The sequence below is a fragment of the Perognathus longimembris genome, chromosome 18, assembly GCF_023159225.1.
Source record: "Perognathus longimembris pacificus isolate PPM17 chromosome 18, ASM2315922v1, whole genome shotgun sequence".
NCBI lineage: Eukaryota > Metazoa > Chordata > Mammalia > Rodentia > Heteromyidae > Perognathus > Perognathus longimembris.
Window position 1 is genome coordinate 1,944,618 of NC_063178.1, and position 17,170 is coordinate 1,961,787.

Genomic DNA, 17,170 nt, shown 5'->3' on the forward strand with positions numbered 1-17,170 from the left:
AGCGTCAGCAGGTCCTCTGCTTACGAGGATGTCTCTATGCACGTGGCATACATTTCTACAATAGTACTTTAGTGGCTGTGAGATTCAACAGTGTACTCAAATCTGAGTTGAACATCTAGGCTGTTTCTAAAATCCAACTACTTTGAAAAGTGATGCGGAGACTCCACTGTTGGCTCAATCTTTGCATACCAGGCACTAACAGAGGCAATGACAAGACAAGACAGATTCCTGCCAGCATGAAACCTACTGCTAGATGGAGCCTTTCCCGAGGAAAAACGTTCCTAGAAGCTAAACTGCTGAAATAGAGTATGCACATTTTGAGAGTTTTCTGGATACACTGTCCAATTTTCCTTCCAAAAAGACCATATCTATTTATGCCAGCAATATGTAAAGTATTTAAATGTCTACTAGCAGTGTGTAAAAATGTCTAGAGGAGAAACAATGTGCCAGTTGCTCTTTTTTAAATCCAAAAGTGCAATACATGGGATATGATTTCATGACAGCTGGCTGAGGCCTATTTTTAACAGTTACAATTATTAAAATACTAACATATATAATAAGAGGAATACTTAGAGTCAAATTTTTAACTAAATGCGATTTTTTTCAACTAGATGGGCAAAATATAGTTCATTTATAAAAGGTAGAATATTGACTTTTCCTTTGAGTATCAAATTTCAAAATAAGAAATTGGTGCTCTGTTTACCTCCAATGAGAAATAGGAGGTTTATTTTGCTCTGTGTGTGTGTGTGTGTGTTATTTGGTCTTTCAAAAAGTCAAATAGGTTTCAGCATTTCTGTTCTGAAAATCTGAAATTCAAAAACTCCTAAATTTGCAACTTCCTGTGAAGAACATTCAAAGCTTCAACATTTAAAATTGTGGAGTATTTCCGATCTCCTCAGTTTTAGATTAGGGATGTTCAACTAGCAAAGCCCGCGAATATTACAAAATCTATCGAACTCCCAAATCTAAACCAATCTGGTTTCCAATATTCGGATAAGGGATCCTTAATCTATGTAATTATGAGCTACTGTGCCTTTTTATTTCAATGTGCTTCAATTACTCAACAGTCATTATTCTCTTCTTTTCTCAGAGTGCCTTTTATTTGGTCATGAGAAGCATTTAAGTTGTCTTCTGTGTCCTTTTTTGTCTTCTTTCTTAAACCAAGGCTGGGATCTCGGAGTGAGATCCTCCTCCCTCTGTCTTGCAAGTGACTGAGATTATAGGTATGTGTCAACATGCTTGGCTTCTGTGTCTTTTTTTTTAAAATAAATTTTTATCTTTATTGAAAAGATGATGAGCAGGGGGGATGAATTATTTTTTGTCAGTTGCGGGGCTTGAACTCAGGGCCTGGGCACTGTCCCCTGAGCCTCTTTGTGCTCAAGACTGGCACTCTACCACTTGAGCCACAGCGCCACTTCCTTCTGTGTCTTTTTGACAAAATGTTCATTTCTCTTCTTTCTTTCTTTCCCTCCCTTCCTTTTCTCTTTCTTTCTTTCCTTCCCTCCCTCCCTCCTTTCTTTTCTGTCAATCATGGGGCTTAAACTCAGGGCCTGGGAGCTGTCCCTGAGCTCTTTTGTTCAAAGCTAGAGCTCTACCACTTTGAGCCACAGTGCTACTTCAAGTTTTCTGGAGATAAGTCTCACAGACTTTCCTGTCTGGGCTGCTTTGAAACCTGATCCTCAGCTCTCAGCTTCCAAAGTAGCTAGGATTACAGATGTAAGCTACCAGTGCCCAGCAATTCCTTTGTTTCCTGACTATAAAGATATATCCTAGTCTCAGATTGTATACTTTCTTCCAGCAAATTTAGGATAAAGAAGAAAATAAGAAATCACTAGTTGTTAACCTTATTGAAATGGTATTTTTTTAAGCAATAATCAACAATGGATGAAACATGAGACACAAGTCACTTGGACCTGGAACCCACAGCTCATCACAAGTGCCATCAGAATGGAAAATCACAGGCTTCCACTATCAACCTAGACATCACTGTATATAATGGATTATACAGGGGTGAGCTTGAGCCTAAGCAAGCCTCCAGAACTAACTTCCAATCTCTGGGAAATAGATGCTGGAGAAGCAAACTACACCATCCATGCCACAGAAAGAAGTCAGAAACCACAGAATGTGAAGCACACAAAGTAAGTAACTTTTTTTGTTTATAACAAGTCAGTGTCAGGATAAAATAAAGAAAAAACATATATACAAAAATTTGAAGGGTATACATACACACACACACACACACACACACGCACGCCTGCACACATTAAAATAAAAAACAACAGTGGGCCTGTTGCCAAGTAATTACAAACAGGGCATCTTTAGGATGACCAGGAGAAACGTGAAAACGGACTGGATAGTAGATGGAATTGTAACTAATTTTCTTAGGTATGATAATAGCACTGTAGCTATCTAATGTCTGAAATTTAAAAAGAGAGAGAGAGAGATGATATGAGTTTGGGAAGTGTGAGAGCCCCAAGTGAGGAGTTTTTGTAATTCTTATGTATTGAATTGAGATGATAAATGATTAAATGATCAGGCTTCATTAGACAGTCCCTTATTTTTATGCACGCTATGAAGAATTTCATGACATTTTGTGGGAAATTTCAGTGACGGCAATACAGCACATGGGTGAAAGGTGGAGATGCGCTTACTCACCTGTAGACTGACGGGTCACTGAGGTCAAGTGTCTCACTAATGTAGTCAGAGAGAATAAATGGGAATACCGGGTACTGCATGAGGTCATTGAAGGACCGGCCAGCATGTTTGTTTAAGTGAGTCAAATATTCAAAATTGGTAATTTGTCCAGCATACCACAGATTTGTCAGAGCAGTGATGTTACCATATTCCAAAATATTTGGGAGGTGATTTGTGAGTATATTGTGATATACATCATCACGGACCTAACAGGGAAGAGAAGAAAAAAAAACCCTCAGATATTTTAGGCTCAAAGACACTTTTCTCCAGAGAGAATCTCAGCAATATAGACAGGTTGCTGATGTAAATTTTTTGTGTGTGTTATTCCTGGGGCTTGAACTCAGGTCCCAAGCGCTGTACCTGAGCAAGTGTTCTACCCCAGCTCGAGCCACAGCTCCACTTGTGGCTTTTGTTTTTGTTTTGGTGGTTAACTGGAGGTAAGAGCCTGATCAGGCTGGCTTTGAACTGTGATCTGCAGGTCTTAGCTTCCTGAGTAGCTAGGATTACAGATATAAGCAGGACATACTTTTTTCCCAATACAGTGTACAGGTGCAGAATGTCTTCCTCCAGCGTAGGCTCTCAGTTATTACACCTTGCTGCTAGGAAAATATGCTAAGATCATCTGATAGTAACTTCTAAATTGTTGCTTATAATTTTTTTTTCCAGTCGTGGGGCCTGAACTCAGGGGGCCTGGGCACTGTTCCAGAGCTCTTTTGAGCCACAGAGCCACTTCCAGTTTTCTGGTGGTTAATTGGAGATAAGAATCCCACGGACTTTCCTGCACGGGCTGGCTTTAAATCATGATCCTCAGATCCCAACCTCCTGCATAGCTAGGATTACAGGTGTGAGCCACCATCGCTAGGCTGTGTTGTTCATAAATTCTGAGTTATGCACAAAAGTCACTTGTATACAGATACAAAAAAAATCAACAAAAACTGTAACCCCTCTCTGTACATCACCTTTATAATGCCAAACATTTTAAAAATCAATGGAGAAAATGTTTTCTTCTAGACCAGTACAGTGCAATATAGTAGATGGAGTGTGAGAATTGGCAAAGTCTAGGCACCCTCAGGGTTTATGGCATGGATATCAGAAAGAAGGAAGGAAATTTTAGGGGGAAGATTAGAAGTTCAGCTCCATTTGGAATATACTAAGATTGAGGTTCCAGTTGGTGACTTCTGAAAAGATGCCAAGTACAAGTCATTTTGTGACTCCCAGTGTGTAAGCTGGAGCCAGGCAAGGTGGCTTGGGAGGTGGAGACCAGGGGATTATGGTTCCACGGCAATCCAGGCACATGAAAGTTTCCAAAATTCCACCTCAGTCAATGGCTACGCATAGGGGTACATGCCTGTTTTCCCCAGGAACAAGAGGAGACACAGTAAGAAGACCTCAGCCTGGAATAGAGTGACACTCCACCTCAAAAACAACCAATGCAAAAAGGGGCTGGAGAGAGAAGTCAAGTGATAAGAGCTCCTGCCTTGCAAGAGGGGAGGCCTGAGTTTAGTCTCCAGTACTACCAGGAAATACATATCCCACACAGAAATGCACTTACTTATCTATGTGAATGTGGCAGTTGGGGGAGAGACTCTTACCTCCAAATAACTAGCAAAAAGGCAAAAGTAGAAATGTGGCTCAAGTGGCAGAGTGCCAGCCTTGATCAGAGAAGTCAAGGGAAAGCATGAGGTCCTACATTCAAGTATCTCTCCCTCCCCCCCCCCCCCCAATTAGGCATGGTGGTCCATGCTTTTGGTCTCAGCTACTCAAGAGGTAGGGGCAGGATGATTACGGTTCAAGGGCAGTCTGGTTAGCATGTGACCCTGTCTGAAAAACAGACCAAGAGCAAAAGGGCTGGGGGTGTGGCTCAGTGGCAGAGCAACTGGCTACCAAGCATGCAGCCCTGAATCCAACCACCACAGCAGAAGGAACAAGAAATGAAGGAATGAAGGGAAGAAGGAACCAAAAAACCAAGGAAGGAAGAAACCAAGGAAAGAAGGAAGGAAGGAAAGACATGGCCTTTACTAAACTTCTTTTAGTCTTTTGGGAGAACCTGAATTAAACCCAATTTTACAGGTCAAAAAAATGCTAACAGGTCCAAGGGCTTAATGAAAACCAAGAAATAAAACATTTCAGAACATGATTTCAGGGTTAAATAAATTAAAATTCACATAATTAGTATCAGATAGGATTGCCTGAACAGCAAGCATGCACCTTATTACTTAAGGTTGGACTTACCTTGGTGGTGTCAAATGCCAACAGGAGTGTTCTGCCATTTGTTAAGAAGATTTCTACAGCATTATCTCTCAATTGCCACCATCGCTTGTGAACTTCTTTAATTTCTTCATATGTCCAGGAAAATGATGCTGGTTCTAAGTCTCCGTGAAGGCTCTAAGCCAAAGGAGACGAGACAAAAGTATTTGCTTCATATGAAATAGTTGTATCAATTTTAGCTAGAAGAGATGATGGTACAGGCTTCTTTTGTGTGTGTGTGTGTGTGTGTCAGTCCTGAAGCTTGGACTCAGGGTCTGGGTGCTATCCCTTGGCTTTTTTTGCTCAAGGCTGGTGCTCTACCACTTGAGCCACAGCTCCACCTCCAGCTTTTTGGGAGTTAACTAGAGGTAACAGTCCCATGGGCTTCCCGGCCTAGGCTGCCTTCAAATTGTGATCCTCAGAGCTCAGCCTCTTGTGTAGCTACAATAACAGGCATGAGCCACCATGCCTGGTTGGCACAGGTTTATTTTTGTTGTTGTTGCTTGCTTTTCTTCCTGGGACTTAAACTCTGGGCCCGGGTGCTGCAAGCCTCTTTGTGCTCAAGGCTAGCCCTGAGAGTTCTTCCTGCTCTCTCATAAAGCCTGCTGCTTTAGGATTGTAAAATCTATCTAGGTTTAAATAAGAAGCCTTCTACTCACCGAATTTTCAACTGGATCAGAAGCATTATCTTCTACAAAATACATTCCACATTTACCTGCAGAGAATAATTGACCACAGTTGGATAACTTTTAGATAACACCAGGCTCTCTTCAACACATCTGTTAGCTGATCTCTTACCAAGGCTGCTTTACACTTTATCAGAGCATGTATGTACAGAAAAAAAGCCTGGTACACACAGGGACCACTGTGTATGGTTTCATGCACCCTCCCTACTCAGGGCTCAAGCTACTACCTGTATGAGATGAAAGCAACAACGTCTCTGCCGTCTTAGAGGACGTTCAGCTCATTTGATGGCAACATGCCAAAAACACTTCAGATGATTTAAGAACATAGGAAGGCAGGGGGAACATATGTAACTTCCTTCAACTTACCTAACAGCAGTTCACCAGCTGTCTCTCTGGAAGGTGCAACACTAATGCATCTTCGATTTACCCTGTCAAAACACATTCCAAATTACAAGTCTGCCCCATTTTGCAAAATAAGCCTTTATTTAACAGAAGACTTAAGCAAGGCAGACTATAGTTTCAACAGCATGAGATAGTGTGTCAGTGCCTACGTAACAGCTCTGTGCCATTTTCAATATTCCATTGGAGGAGAAAATGGTTGCAGCCTTTAGAAAAGGCTAATAAGACTCCATAGAACCTTTATGTAGCATATATGTACTAGGTTATATAAGAGAACTTTCAATGCTTTTATTTTAATTGTTGATGCTATTGCTATTTCTATACGTGAAAACAGCCCAGTATTCTAGGAAAAATAGAACTCAGGAGTCAGAAAAGTTCCCTGTTCTTGTCACTCTTACTTTCTGTGTCAGGTTTAATCACACAATCATTTCTCTCATTTGATAAATGAGAGGCCTGAGGCAGAAGGCAGGCACGCGTCCAAGATCAGACAGTTACGAAGAGCGGGAGTGGGACTTGAACCCCTGGTCCCTACACTACACTGCTTCACCAGCAGCTCTCTCTACTTTACAGAGCCATCTAAAAAGTCAAGGACTAAAACCCACACACGCAAGAAGCGCCAGAACACGGGGACTGCCATCCAGGAACCCCGCTTTCAGAAATGGCACGTAGCTTCTGCCGTTCAGCCTTGTTCCGTCTCGAGCCTCTTTTGTTTAAAACCCACGCTATCTAACACAGGCCTCCCCGGAGCCCTGCGGTGAGTACCCAATGCTGGCTGAGAGTGAAGGGTCCACGGACTCCCACCTACCTTATGGATTCGCTGGCAGCTTTGTCTTTGACAGTGGAGGAGAAGGAAGAATGGGTTTTGTCCTCAAACAGGTAGGAGAGCGGTGGCTTGAGCACATCTGCTGAAGAGAGGTGCGCTGTTGAGCCCACGCCGGCCCCCCGGCTCCCCGCCGCAGCCGCACACGGAGGTGGGGACACGCTTCCTTACCTTCTGACCTCTGTCTGCCCCTCAGGAGGTACTTATTGGGAATAGCTAAGTAGCATCTCTGCAAGCGTCTCCTCTCCCGGTTGGGGCCTTCTGTTGGATCCAGCTGCCAAGAAGTTGGATAGTAGATAGGGTCATACCACACCGCCCTGTGGGTGAAAAGGAAAGAGAGGCCAATGACGCAGGCCCTTGAGAAACATCACGACAGAGGCCGAGCAGGTAAATCACCATTAAGGAGCAATGGTCAATAGGTTCATACTACACACATAGAACAAAAGAATCTTCAAGAGTCCTGCTCTGAACCCCCTTCTGGAGCAAGTGCGGCATCTGTTCTCATAGCTGCTAATGTTGTCGGCTACATCACTACCACAATTAAGACTTAGGTAACATCACATGATGCCCTGAATTGATATGGTTAACAAAAAACATCTTCCAAATTAATCTTCTATCTTTCCCATTGTCTGCTCTTAAACATATTTAGTTGCTGTGGTGTATATCTTTCTTTTTTTTTTTTTTTGCGGTATTAGGGTTTAAACTCAGGGCTTCATGACTATTACACAGGAACTCTACCTGCTTCTAGCCATTCCTCTTTATTTTTTTTCCAGTCCTGGGGCTTGAACTTAGGCTCTGGGCTCTGTCTCTGAGCCACTCTGTGCTCAAGGCTAGTGCTCCACCAATTGAGCCACTTCTGGCTTTTTCTGTTTATGTGGTACTCTGGAATCAAACCCAGGGCTTCATGCATGCTAGGCAAGCACTCTACCACTAAGCCACATTCTCAGCCCCACGCTTCTAGCTATTCTTGTACTTGGTATTTTCAAAGAGGGTCTTCTTTTTGCACAGGTCTGTACCTGGACTCTAATCCTCCCATCTTGTGTTCTACAGCTAGAATGCCAACCATCACCACAAAGCACGGGCTCTTCTGCTGAGACATAGTCTTGTAAAATTTTCTTTGTCCAAGCTGGCCTGGAATACAATCCTTTCAATCTTGGCTTTCCTTGTAGTTGGAATGACAGACATGAACCAAGCTATTGGTTGAGATGGGGCATCAAACATCTTACATACCCTATGTAAGTCACATGTTCTTTTTTGTGCCAGTCCTAGGGCTCAAACTCAAGCCCTGGGAGCTATCTCTGAGCTTTTTTGCTCAAGGCTAACTCTTTGCCACTTGAATCACTGCTCTACTTTCAGCTTTTTTGGTAGTTAATTGGAGGTAAGTTTCATGGACTTTCTTGCCTGGACTGGCTTTGAACTGTGATCCTCAAATCTCAGAGCCCAGAATAGCTAGGATTACAGGCATGAGCCACTGGAACTCATCTGTATATCACATTTTAAAAAGGATTTTTTATACCAAATTTGGATGAAAGAAAATAGTAACATCATGTTAAATAATTTTTTTTAGAAATAGCTTTATCCTAATACTACTACCCTACAAATTTCCTATCACTTACTGAATGTGCCTGGTTGAGTTTGTGACATTCACTCCATGTACAGATTTCTATACCCAGCCTTCATGCACTGAACACAGGATACTCTCCTTAGCATCACTTTCTGTGGATGCTCATATAACTTGGAGTGACTACATCGCCACGTTGCAGCCTGGTTACTACTGTCCTTTACTGAAGTTATTTCCAACTCATTTATGAGCACAAGTGATGAGGATGCAAACTTTATGTTTATTGCCTTCTATGTTTTGAATACAATCCTTAGGACAGCATCTCTAAAGACGTGTAGAGCTAGGGGTATTTGTAGACTTCCTGACATACATCCTTACAGTGTATACCACCAGCTGTGATGAGGACAGCAAACAATCCCAGCTGTTATCCTGCTGAGGATACCAGCACCAGAAAAAAAAAGTCAAGTGTGAAAACAAAACCTGGTAGTCAATGTTTTTTAGACATCTGATTATCTTTTGGCTATACTGAATATTTTCTCATTTGCCAATTAATTCTATTTGTTTTAAGTAAAAAGAAAAAAATCACATTTTTTCTTACATACTTTAAGGACTATAATATTTTACTTTCAAATCTGCATAAGTTACCCAAATAATAACACATGTTAGCTCTTTGCCATATTTGCTGAAAATAAATTTTCATGATTTTTTTTTCCTTTTTGTCAAACAGTGAAAAAAGCTGAAGTTCAAAGACAGTGATTTTTTTATGCAGTCTTCAGTGAGTTGACACATGATCTGTTTTCTCCCACTTGATAAGCTTTCTGAGCTTCATTCTTTCACTGGTCTGTAAATTACTTAAGAGTATAATGCTTAGCATATGTTAACAACCAAAAGCAGGCTAATTAGTAATCTTAAGATAAACTTACAGATTATTCTAATTTTCCTCTTTTCATTATTCATAATGCATCTTTTTTTTTTTTTCCTGATCCTGGGGCTTGAACTCGGTCTGGGCACACTGTCCCTGAGCTTCTTTTGCTCAAGGCCAGTGTTTTACCACTTGAGTCAGAGTGTCACTTCCAGTTTTTTTCTGAGTGATTCACTGGAGAAAAGAGCCTCACACTGGGTGCTGGTGACTCATGCCTATAATCCTAGCTCCTGAGGAGACTGAGATATGAGGATTGCAGTTGAAGCCAGCAGCAGAAAAGCCCCCAGCTAACCACTCCAATTAACCACTCAAAAACCACAAGTGGAGCTCTGGCTCAAAATGGGAGAGTGCTAGCTTTGAGGAAAAAAAAAAAAAGAGCTCAGGGGTCACACCACCCCCTGAGTTTAAGTCCCACAACAGACAAAAAAAAGTCTCATCAACTTTCCTGCCTGGGCTGGCTTTGAACCACAATCCTCAGATCTCAGCCTCATGAGTAGCGAGGATTATGGGTGTGAGCCACCAGGATCTGGCTCAAAATGCATGTTTTAAATCATATTAAAGTCAGAGCAGACTGGGGATATGGCCTAGTGGCAAGAGTGCCTGCCTCATATACATGAGGCCCTGGGTTCGATTCCCCAGCACCACATATACAGAAAATGGCCAGAAGTGGTGCTGTGGCTCAAGTGGCAGAGTGCTAGCCTTGAGCAAAAAGAAGCCAGGGACAGTGCTCAGGCCCTGAGTCCAAGGCCCAGGACTGGCCAAAAAATAAAAATAAAATAAAGTCAGAGCTAGAAAAATCCATTCCTGAACTACCTCTTTCAATGTTTTCTTTTTCAAGAACAGACTTTATAATTAAAGTCAGTTTTACTATCTGAAAGAGCTGACACTTCTCCTTTCTCCTTCGTTTTTTCCCCCTAAAATCTCATATCTTAGTTTTTCAGGATGGAAACAAAATTGGATACAGGGAACAGTTCAGTGGCCGAACACTTGTCTCACCTACTCAAGGCCCTAGGGTTGATCTCCACCACTAAAAAGGAGAAAAGAAAGAAAAAAAGGACACAAATGGTTTAACAAAAAGTGTTTACTGAAGCAGTTTTGTGGATGTGAATTCTGGAATCCACATCGTGTTCAACATCCACACATAAAATAGCCGCAGGGAAGACTTGGCGCCTCAGCCCCTCTGCCCCTCACCTGTCGTGCGTCAGCTGCTGGATGAGCTCCTGCCAGTGTCTGCTGGCACTCAGATCTACTTTGTACATTCCTCTAATGTGCTGGATCACCTTTTTCCTCTCAATTCCCTGGGAGAGGGACACCGCTTGGGTGATGTCTGCTGCTATCTTAGATATATCCTTTGATTTTGAATCGAGGCGCTGGAAGAGACTAAACACGCAAGACTGCCATAAGACTGCCCATCTACGGAACATTAACTATGGATTGAAACACAATACTGTGAGTCTACAAGCATGCAGGAGGGTTGAGGCTGCAGCTCGGTGTGAGAGCACCCAGAGAGTAAGCCTGAGACCCCGAGTTTGATCCCCAGCACAAAAGGGGAGGGAGATGGAGGGCAGGAACTCCACCAAGTCCCCCCATCAAACCCAAACCAAACATGAACTCTAATCATTCCTAAGGGCTGATGTTAGGAACACATAAAGCATTACCTTTGCTGATTATTGTTAACTGTTTTCTGCCAGTTAGCTTTACTCATGCCTTCTTCAGTTTCATATTTCTTTTGCTCCTACAAGGTTTAGGAAGTAATGCATTATATAAAACATTTTTTTCATCCCACACTGGCACAAAGCCCAGTAAACTAATTTTTTTTAATTTATTTGTTTATTAATTGAACACAAATTTTTTGACAAGGTGTTGTGCGAAAAGGGTACAGTTACATAGTAGGGCAGTGTGTACATTTCTTGTGATATCTTACGTCCTGTTTTTCTATCTCTTCTCTAGGTCAGGTAGACATATATACAATATACAATGTAGCTACATGGCCACACCCAAGAAAGGCTTTAAATGTAATGTCGATAGGGCTTTAAATGTAATGTCGATATTAGACCATATGTTGACAGTAGTCTTATATGAATGTACATACCTAGCTTTTGAGTTATTGTATTCCCCTGAGAGGTCAATTTTTTACCTTTATATGTTTAGTAATTGTTTGGTTTTAGTTACATACTGTTGGGTCGCTGCCCCAATCCTGTGGGGAATACTATTTGACAAGCAGTTTTTGGTTTCCCAGACTTGGTCTCTCCAGTAAACTAATTTTAAAACCAAGTTAACAAAGGAACAAAAATTATCTTTAGGAGACCGGAATACTAAAATAAACAAAGCACCTAAACAGTGTTACAATTGTTTCTGTACAATTTGGGTCACAGAAATTAGGGTACAATAGTTAAACAGCGTGCCCAACTTGATGAGTTTTCATTACTTGGCTCTGCATTTTGCCTTTTCATCAAAGAACCTATAAGTCAAGGTGTGTTTTATGTGCTTGTGTTATGAGGACCGTCCCTTCCCTGCTGGCCCTGCACAAGGAGAGCAAGCCGTAAGAGTCTCCGAATGAATACCATATACTAGGAGAGCCTCGCACTCACTCTTCGTCACACCCAGGGAGATGGCCTAAGGAACACGTGGGGTTCACAGACTCACCTCCGTGATCATCGTGAGAAGCTCTGGTTTAGATGAAGCGCTGGGTGGAATGCACTTGTGGCCACAGAACTTCAGAGCGCTCAGAAGCTCTTCTGCCATGTCCAGTTCCTCCTCAGACAACTCATCTTGGTGATTATGTATCAACTCTGATAAATATAAAACTAACTTGGCTCCATGCTTTAAAAAAAGTAACAGCTTTTTAGTAACAAAGAATTTATATTTTTCTAATGTCACGATTTCTATAATTTAAAAATAACTCAGAAAAAGAAATGATACCAACAGGATAAAATATCAACAAGTCTGTATCCAGACAGTAACAAAGGTAAATCATAGATTAACTATTCTCTCCACTCCCCTCTAAAATTTTTATTGTGAAGATTAAAGCTAATCAGCAAGCTAGTCAGCTACCTTTTGGAGAAAAAGTTCTAAGATGATTTGCTAAAAGAATTCACAAAATAACTTAGGATAAAGGAAACGACTTACTAGATTTCTCACAAGAATGCTGAACTAAGAGGATAACCTTCCTTTATTCTTCAAGGTGAATGAAATGTGCTTATTCATCCCTTTCTCTGTAGTTTTTGCTCAACTTCTAAAAGAGAAGTTGGCGAAATTTCCAGAATGAAAGCTATCTTTAACCTGTCAGCACTCTCCGCTAGGGAAAGCAAGAGAGGACAAACTCTAATGCCGGTGAGGTCTCGGTGTGCAGTCCCCTGTCGGGAGGGCTGCGGGGGGCCTGTTGACTGATGCCGAATTCATCTTTCCTAAGGCAGTGACAATTGCTCTTTCCAGGGCAAGCTCACGCCAGCGTTGGTTCTTGCCTTCATAATGAGGCACTCCATGCTTTGTGTAATACACCTGATGGCGACGTGCCCCCACGTATACCATGTAGTAGATGATATATTTTTACATTTTACAGTAGATAATATATTTTAGGACAGTTAAACACATTTATTTTCCTTTGAAGACTGCATTTATCTTTATGGCATTTTAAACTGTGAATAGTTAAGTACTAAATGTTAACAAACGGATCTGGACTCGGTTACATTTGGGGTGATATTTAGATCAACATGCTGAATCACAGTCATTTCCAAAAGTATAGGATGAGCATATGCACTAGTGAAAAACAGCAAAGCTTGTTTCAATGTGACATTTAAATTAGTCAGGAGACAGCTGCCACCTGAGCAAAAGATGAAAAGGAGCAGATGCTGAGACAGTAAAAGGCTCGAAGAGTTAGCAAATAGAGAAAAATGGTAAATGATTCAAATATTTTCATATGTGCCTTAAAAGCAATGTTCTTTATGTAACTCGAAAAAATATTTCAGTTCAATGTCCAGTGACATTCTAAAATTATCTTGAACAATTATCACAAATGTCTTCATTCCAAATACACAAAGCAATATATGCTTTTCTTAAATACTAAGTTATATATGGATCAACCATAATTATAGTTTTGGGGACTTTTTTTTTTTTTTTTTTGGTCATGGGGCTTGAACTCGGGGCCTGGACGATGTCCTTGAGCTGTTTTGTTAGCACTCTACCACTTTGAGCCACAGTGTCAGTTCTGGTTTTCTGGTGATTAATTGAATTTTCCTGCCCCACCTAGACTGGCTTCAAACCTGCAATCCTCACATCTCCTACTCTTGAGGAGCTAGGATTACAGGTGTGAGCCATGGGTGCCAAGTCAGAATTATTATAATGCTGCTACTGAAGATGAATATAATAAGATCTTTTTTCAGCTTTAAACAGCTGCAATCTCACTACTTAGAAGGCTGAGGTAGGAGGATATCAAGTCTGAAGCCAGCTTGTGCTATGTAGTATGAAAACAAAACCGGAATTAAAAAAACCCCACACTTTAGCTTGTAAATTCCATTTATGGAATTGAATCTATTAAAAAAACTAAGATGGAAATAGGAGGGATGTGGTTCAAGGCCATCTCCAAACACAGGCTGGGCATGATGATACACACCAGTAATCCCAGCTACCTGAGTATAAGGCTGGCTCCAAGCAAAAGTTTGAGTCCCACCTGAAAAAGAAACTAAAGCAAAAAGGGCTAGAAATGCGATCAAGTGGCCGAGCGTGCTTGCCAAGCAAGCCTGAGGCCCTACTTAAAAACCTCATGATGGTACCCTTAAATAATAAAACTCTGACATCTGTAAAAATGAAGTTTTCAATGAGGTTTTGAGAAGCAAGAATTCTGAATAGACTGCAGGAAGGAGGAAGACTTTGAAGAAGGAACCCAGTGGAGCTCTATGGAGATAAATGGGAGAACAGCAAAGCTTTGTGCTCTGCGTTGGCGTTCTGCACAACGCAGCACAGCTGTGCAGTAGTGCACAGGAGGTGGAGAGGTCTCAAGAGACAGTGAGACTACAGACTGCAGAAACATCCCAAGTGGGTGAGTTACAACCGGAGAAAAGCAGCCTAGGGCTTTCTGACCCAAGCAGCTGGCCATGGAGAAGATCTTCCATGCAGCGTACAATGTCATGAAGATCTCTGCCGACCGCCAGATAACCATCTGTAGGACACGCCTTTACACGAAGAACAAAAGAGCGGAAGTGACTAGCACTGGCTCTCCTCCTCTGTTCTGAGAGTGGAGGAGGTGTGTGGACTGGTGTACAGGTTTGTTTATACTTTCAGCAGAAATTAAACCAAGTTTCTTCTATGGGATGCTGAGATACTTACTTGGGAGGAAGGGCTGAGACAGTCTCGAAGTATTTCCTGGTGACTGGGTTCATGAATGATTTCCAGGATTTGCTTTCTCTCCTGCACAGTGTGGGCTGGGGACACAATGTGCACTAGTAATCTCCCAAGCTGCATCCGGAAGGTTTCCTTACAAGACCACAGGATTTTAGCCCATAGCTGCTTAGAACCACTGGCCTTACTTGAACCCTTAAAGCAAAATAGAAGGCAGCTAGCACCAGATTTCTTAGGCAACAATGTACTAACAACACACAGATCTAGAGACAACTGTGGGCCCTTGTTTCATTCTAGGGTTTTAAAAAATAATAAAAGGTAGAAAGATATATATGTAGATATATAGATATATCATACATATGGCAGTTTGAGTCTGAATGATGATGCCAGCCAGCACTATTCAAGATAGCTGAAAGGTGGCAACAATTCAAATGGCCATTAATGGGTGAACATATAAACAAACAGTGGTTTACACATACAGTGGATTATTCAAGAGTCAAAAAGCAACCAAGTTCCAGTGCAACAGAGATAAACCTTAACATGACCATGCTCAATGATAAACCACATATAAAGAACAAGCATCATATGATTTCTCTTATATGAGGTATGCAGACTGTGACATTTCTATAAACAGAAAGCAGAAGAGTGGTCACTGGGTTGAGGAGATTGAATAACGGGTATCACTATTTAGTAAGGATAGAAGAACAGGGTAATGAAAAAGGTTTGGAAATAGTTGACGGCAATGGTTGCACAGTAATTTAAAAATAATAAAAGCTACTAACTTATACCCTTAAAATGGTTAACTAGGACTGGAGAAATGGTTCAGCAGTAAAAGCAATTGCCAGTCCTGGGGCTTGGACTCAGAGCCTGAGCACTGTCCCTGGCTTCTTTTTGCTCAAGGCTAGCACTCTACCTCTAGAGCCACAGAGCCACTTCCAGCTTTTTCTGTCTATGTGGTGCTGAAGAATCAAACTCAGGGCTTCCTTCGTGCATGCTAAGCAAGTACTCTACTGCTAAGCCACATTCCCAGCCCCACTATTTTGAAAAGGACAGATGAGACTGTTAATATCCTAATTTTTTTTTAATCACCAAGGGCTTTGACATCAAAACAATCAAAACAAAGCTATCAAGAGAACAACAGTGGATAAGCAGATAATCTTGATATTTCAATATGAAGGAGAAAAGATTCATCGCAGACACTTGAATTAGTATTACAATATTGCACACCGCAAGAACCACATGTGTGGTGGACATCAATTTTCCCTAACAAATAATCAACCAGGCTGTTTCCACTCTGGCTCCACTAAGGCCAACCTGAGCTTAACACTACAAGCAGTACGTTCAGAGTTTATTCTGAGTTTTAGAAATGGCGTTCCAATCACTCCTACTTCTAAGGACCCTGCATGAGTGACTGAATTCTAAGTGAATCTAGAGTTTGAGTTCAGGAATGGAGAGTGAAGTCTTGTTCAGATTTATAAACTCTTCTAGAATTAGATTGGCCTTTGGTACTATTCTCTCTAGATAGCATCAAGTCTATCAATTTGCTCCCTCCAGTCAACTCTAAGTGACCCACGGAAACCCAAATGAAACTATTTCATTCTGAAGGTGTTGTACTTATGTCAAAATCTCAACTTTAAAATACTGCAGAAATTCAAGATTAAAGTATTTTAGAAACAAGCTATTAATTTAGTCAGAATAAGTAACTAACACACTCATCGAAACCTTTCTTTTTTCTGATGTCGATCTTCTAGACTATATTAGAATATGGCTTTCAGGGCACAGGGAGGGGAGAGGACTTTACAGAAATTAAGCTAGCAACACATATTATCACATTATTAAAAATTCAAATGGTTTCAGCTTCTCTGAAAGAGCATAAAGAAAAGTATTTTGGAGACATGTCACAGACACAAAGCCTCTTCCTTTGCACAAATGAACACACCCAAATAATTAATTTACTTACAATAGACACTTTGAATCCCTCTAAAAGATATGTCAACATGTCTTTCTGAAATGGATTGAAGACAGAAGGCTGTTCACTGATATTTTCTTCAGAAATTTCAGTCTGAGAGACCCAGGTCTTGTTTTGAGTTGTATTTTCTGGAGTTCTCAAAATGTCAATAACATCTGGGTTAAACTCTGAATTAAGAAACAAAAAACAGTCCAGTCACTGACACCTAGCTGTTATATAAATGGTACTGAAGCTGGTAGAAATACTCCATCTAATTACTAATGCAGTTACCATAACATCAGTGTGATAGGTATTCTGGGTACACTAGACATAGTAGAGAAAGTGAATCGACTAAAAACAATGTAGACATTTGAAATTATATCAGGAAATTCTAAATTAAAGATTTTACTAATGATGAGATCAAATGCAAAATTATTCAGACTATATGACTCTTAGATAAATCAAACTATACAGTTATATATGCTCAATATATACAGTCATATGGTATATATACATATATGTATGTATATAGATTCACTCAGTTGATCTGCAGAGT

General features: G+C 41.0%; 1 protein-coding gene and 1 long non-coding RNA gene across 2 annotated transcripts in view; one reads left to right on the top strand and one right to left on the bottom strand.

The window, feature by feature from the left end:
* Lyst (lysosomal trafficking regulator) overlaps window positions 1–17,170 on the bottom strand; it is a 100,394-nt gene that overhangs the window by 25,333 nt on the left and 57,891 nt on the right. Inside the window, exons 26-36 of the mRNA XM_048367998.1 lie at window positions 16,627–16,802; window positions 14,655–14,861; window positions 11,976–12,152; window positions 10,988–11,064; window positions 10,521–10,709; window positions 7,018–7,163; window positions 6,832–6,928; window positions 5,994–6,055; window positions 5,601–5,656; window positions 4,927–5,079; window positions 2,656–2,900 (exon numbers count right to left, since the gene is read on the bottom strand). Coding sequence (XP_048223955.1) covers window positions 2,656–2,900; window positions 4,927–5,079; window positions 5,601–5,656; window positions 5,994–6,055; window positions 6,832–6,928; window positions 7,018–7,163; window positions 10,521–10,709; window positions 10,988–11,064; window positions 11,976–12,152; window positions 14,655–14,861; window positions 16,627–16,802 — 1,585 coding nt within the window. The remainder of the gene's footprint in view (window positions 1–2,655; window positions 2,901–4,926; window positions 5,080–5,600; window positions 5,657–5,993; window positions 6,056–6,831; window positions 6,929–7,017; window positions 7,164–10,520; window positions 10,710–10,987; window positions 11,065–11,975; window positions 12,153–14,654; window positions 14,862–16,626; window positions 16,803–17,170) is intronic.
* Window positions 9,773–10,365, top strand: LOC125367270. Its single transcript, XR_007214035.1, has 2 exons — window positions 9,773–9,889; window positions 10,112–10,365. It is a non-coding gene; the product is annotated as an uncharacterized LOC125367270 (long non-coding RNA).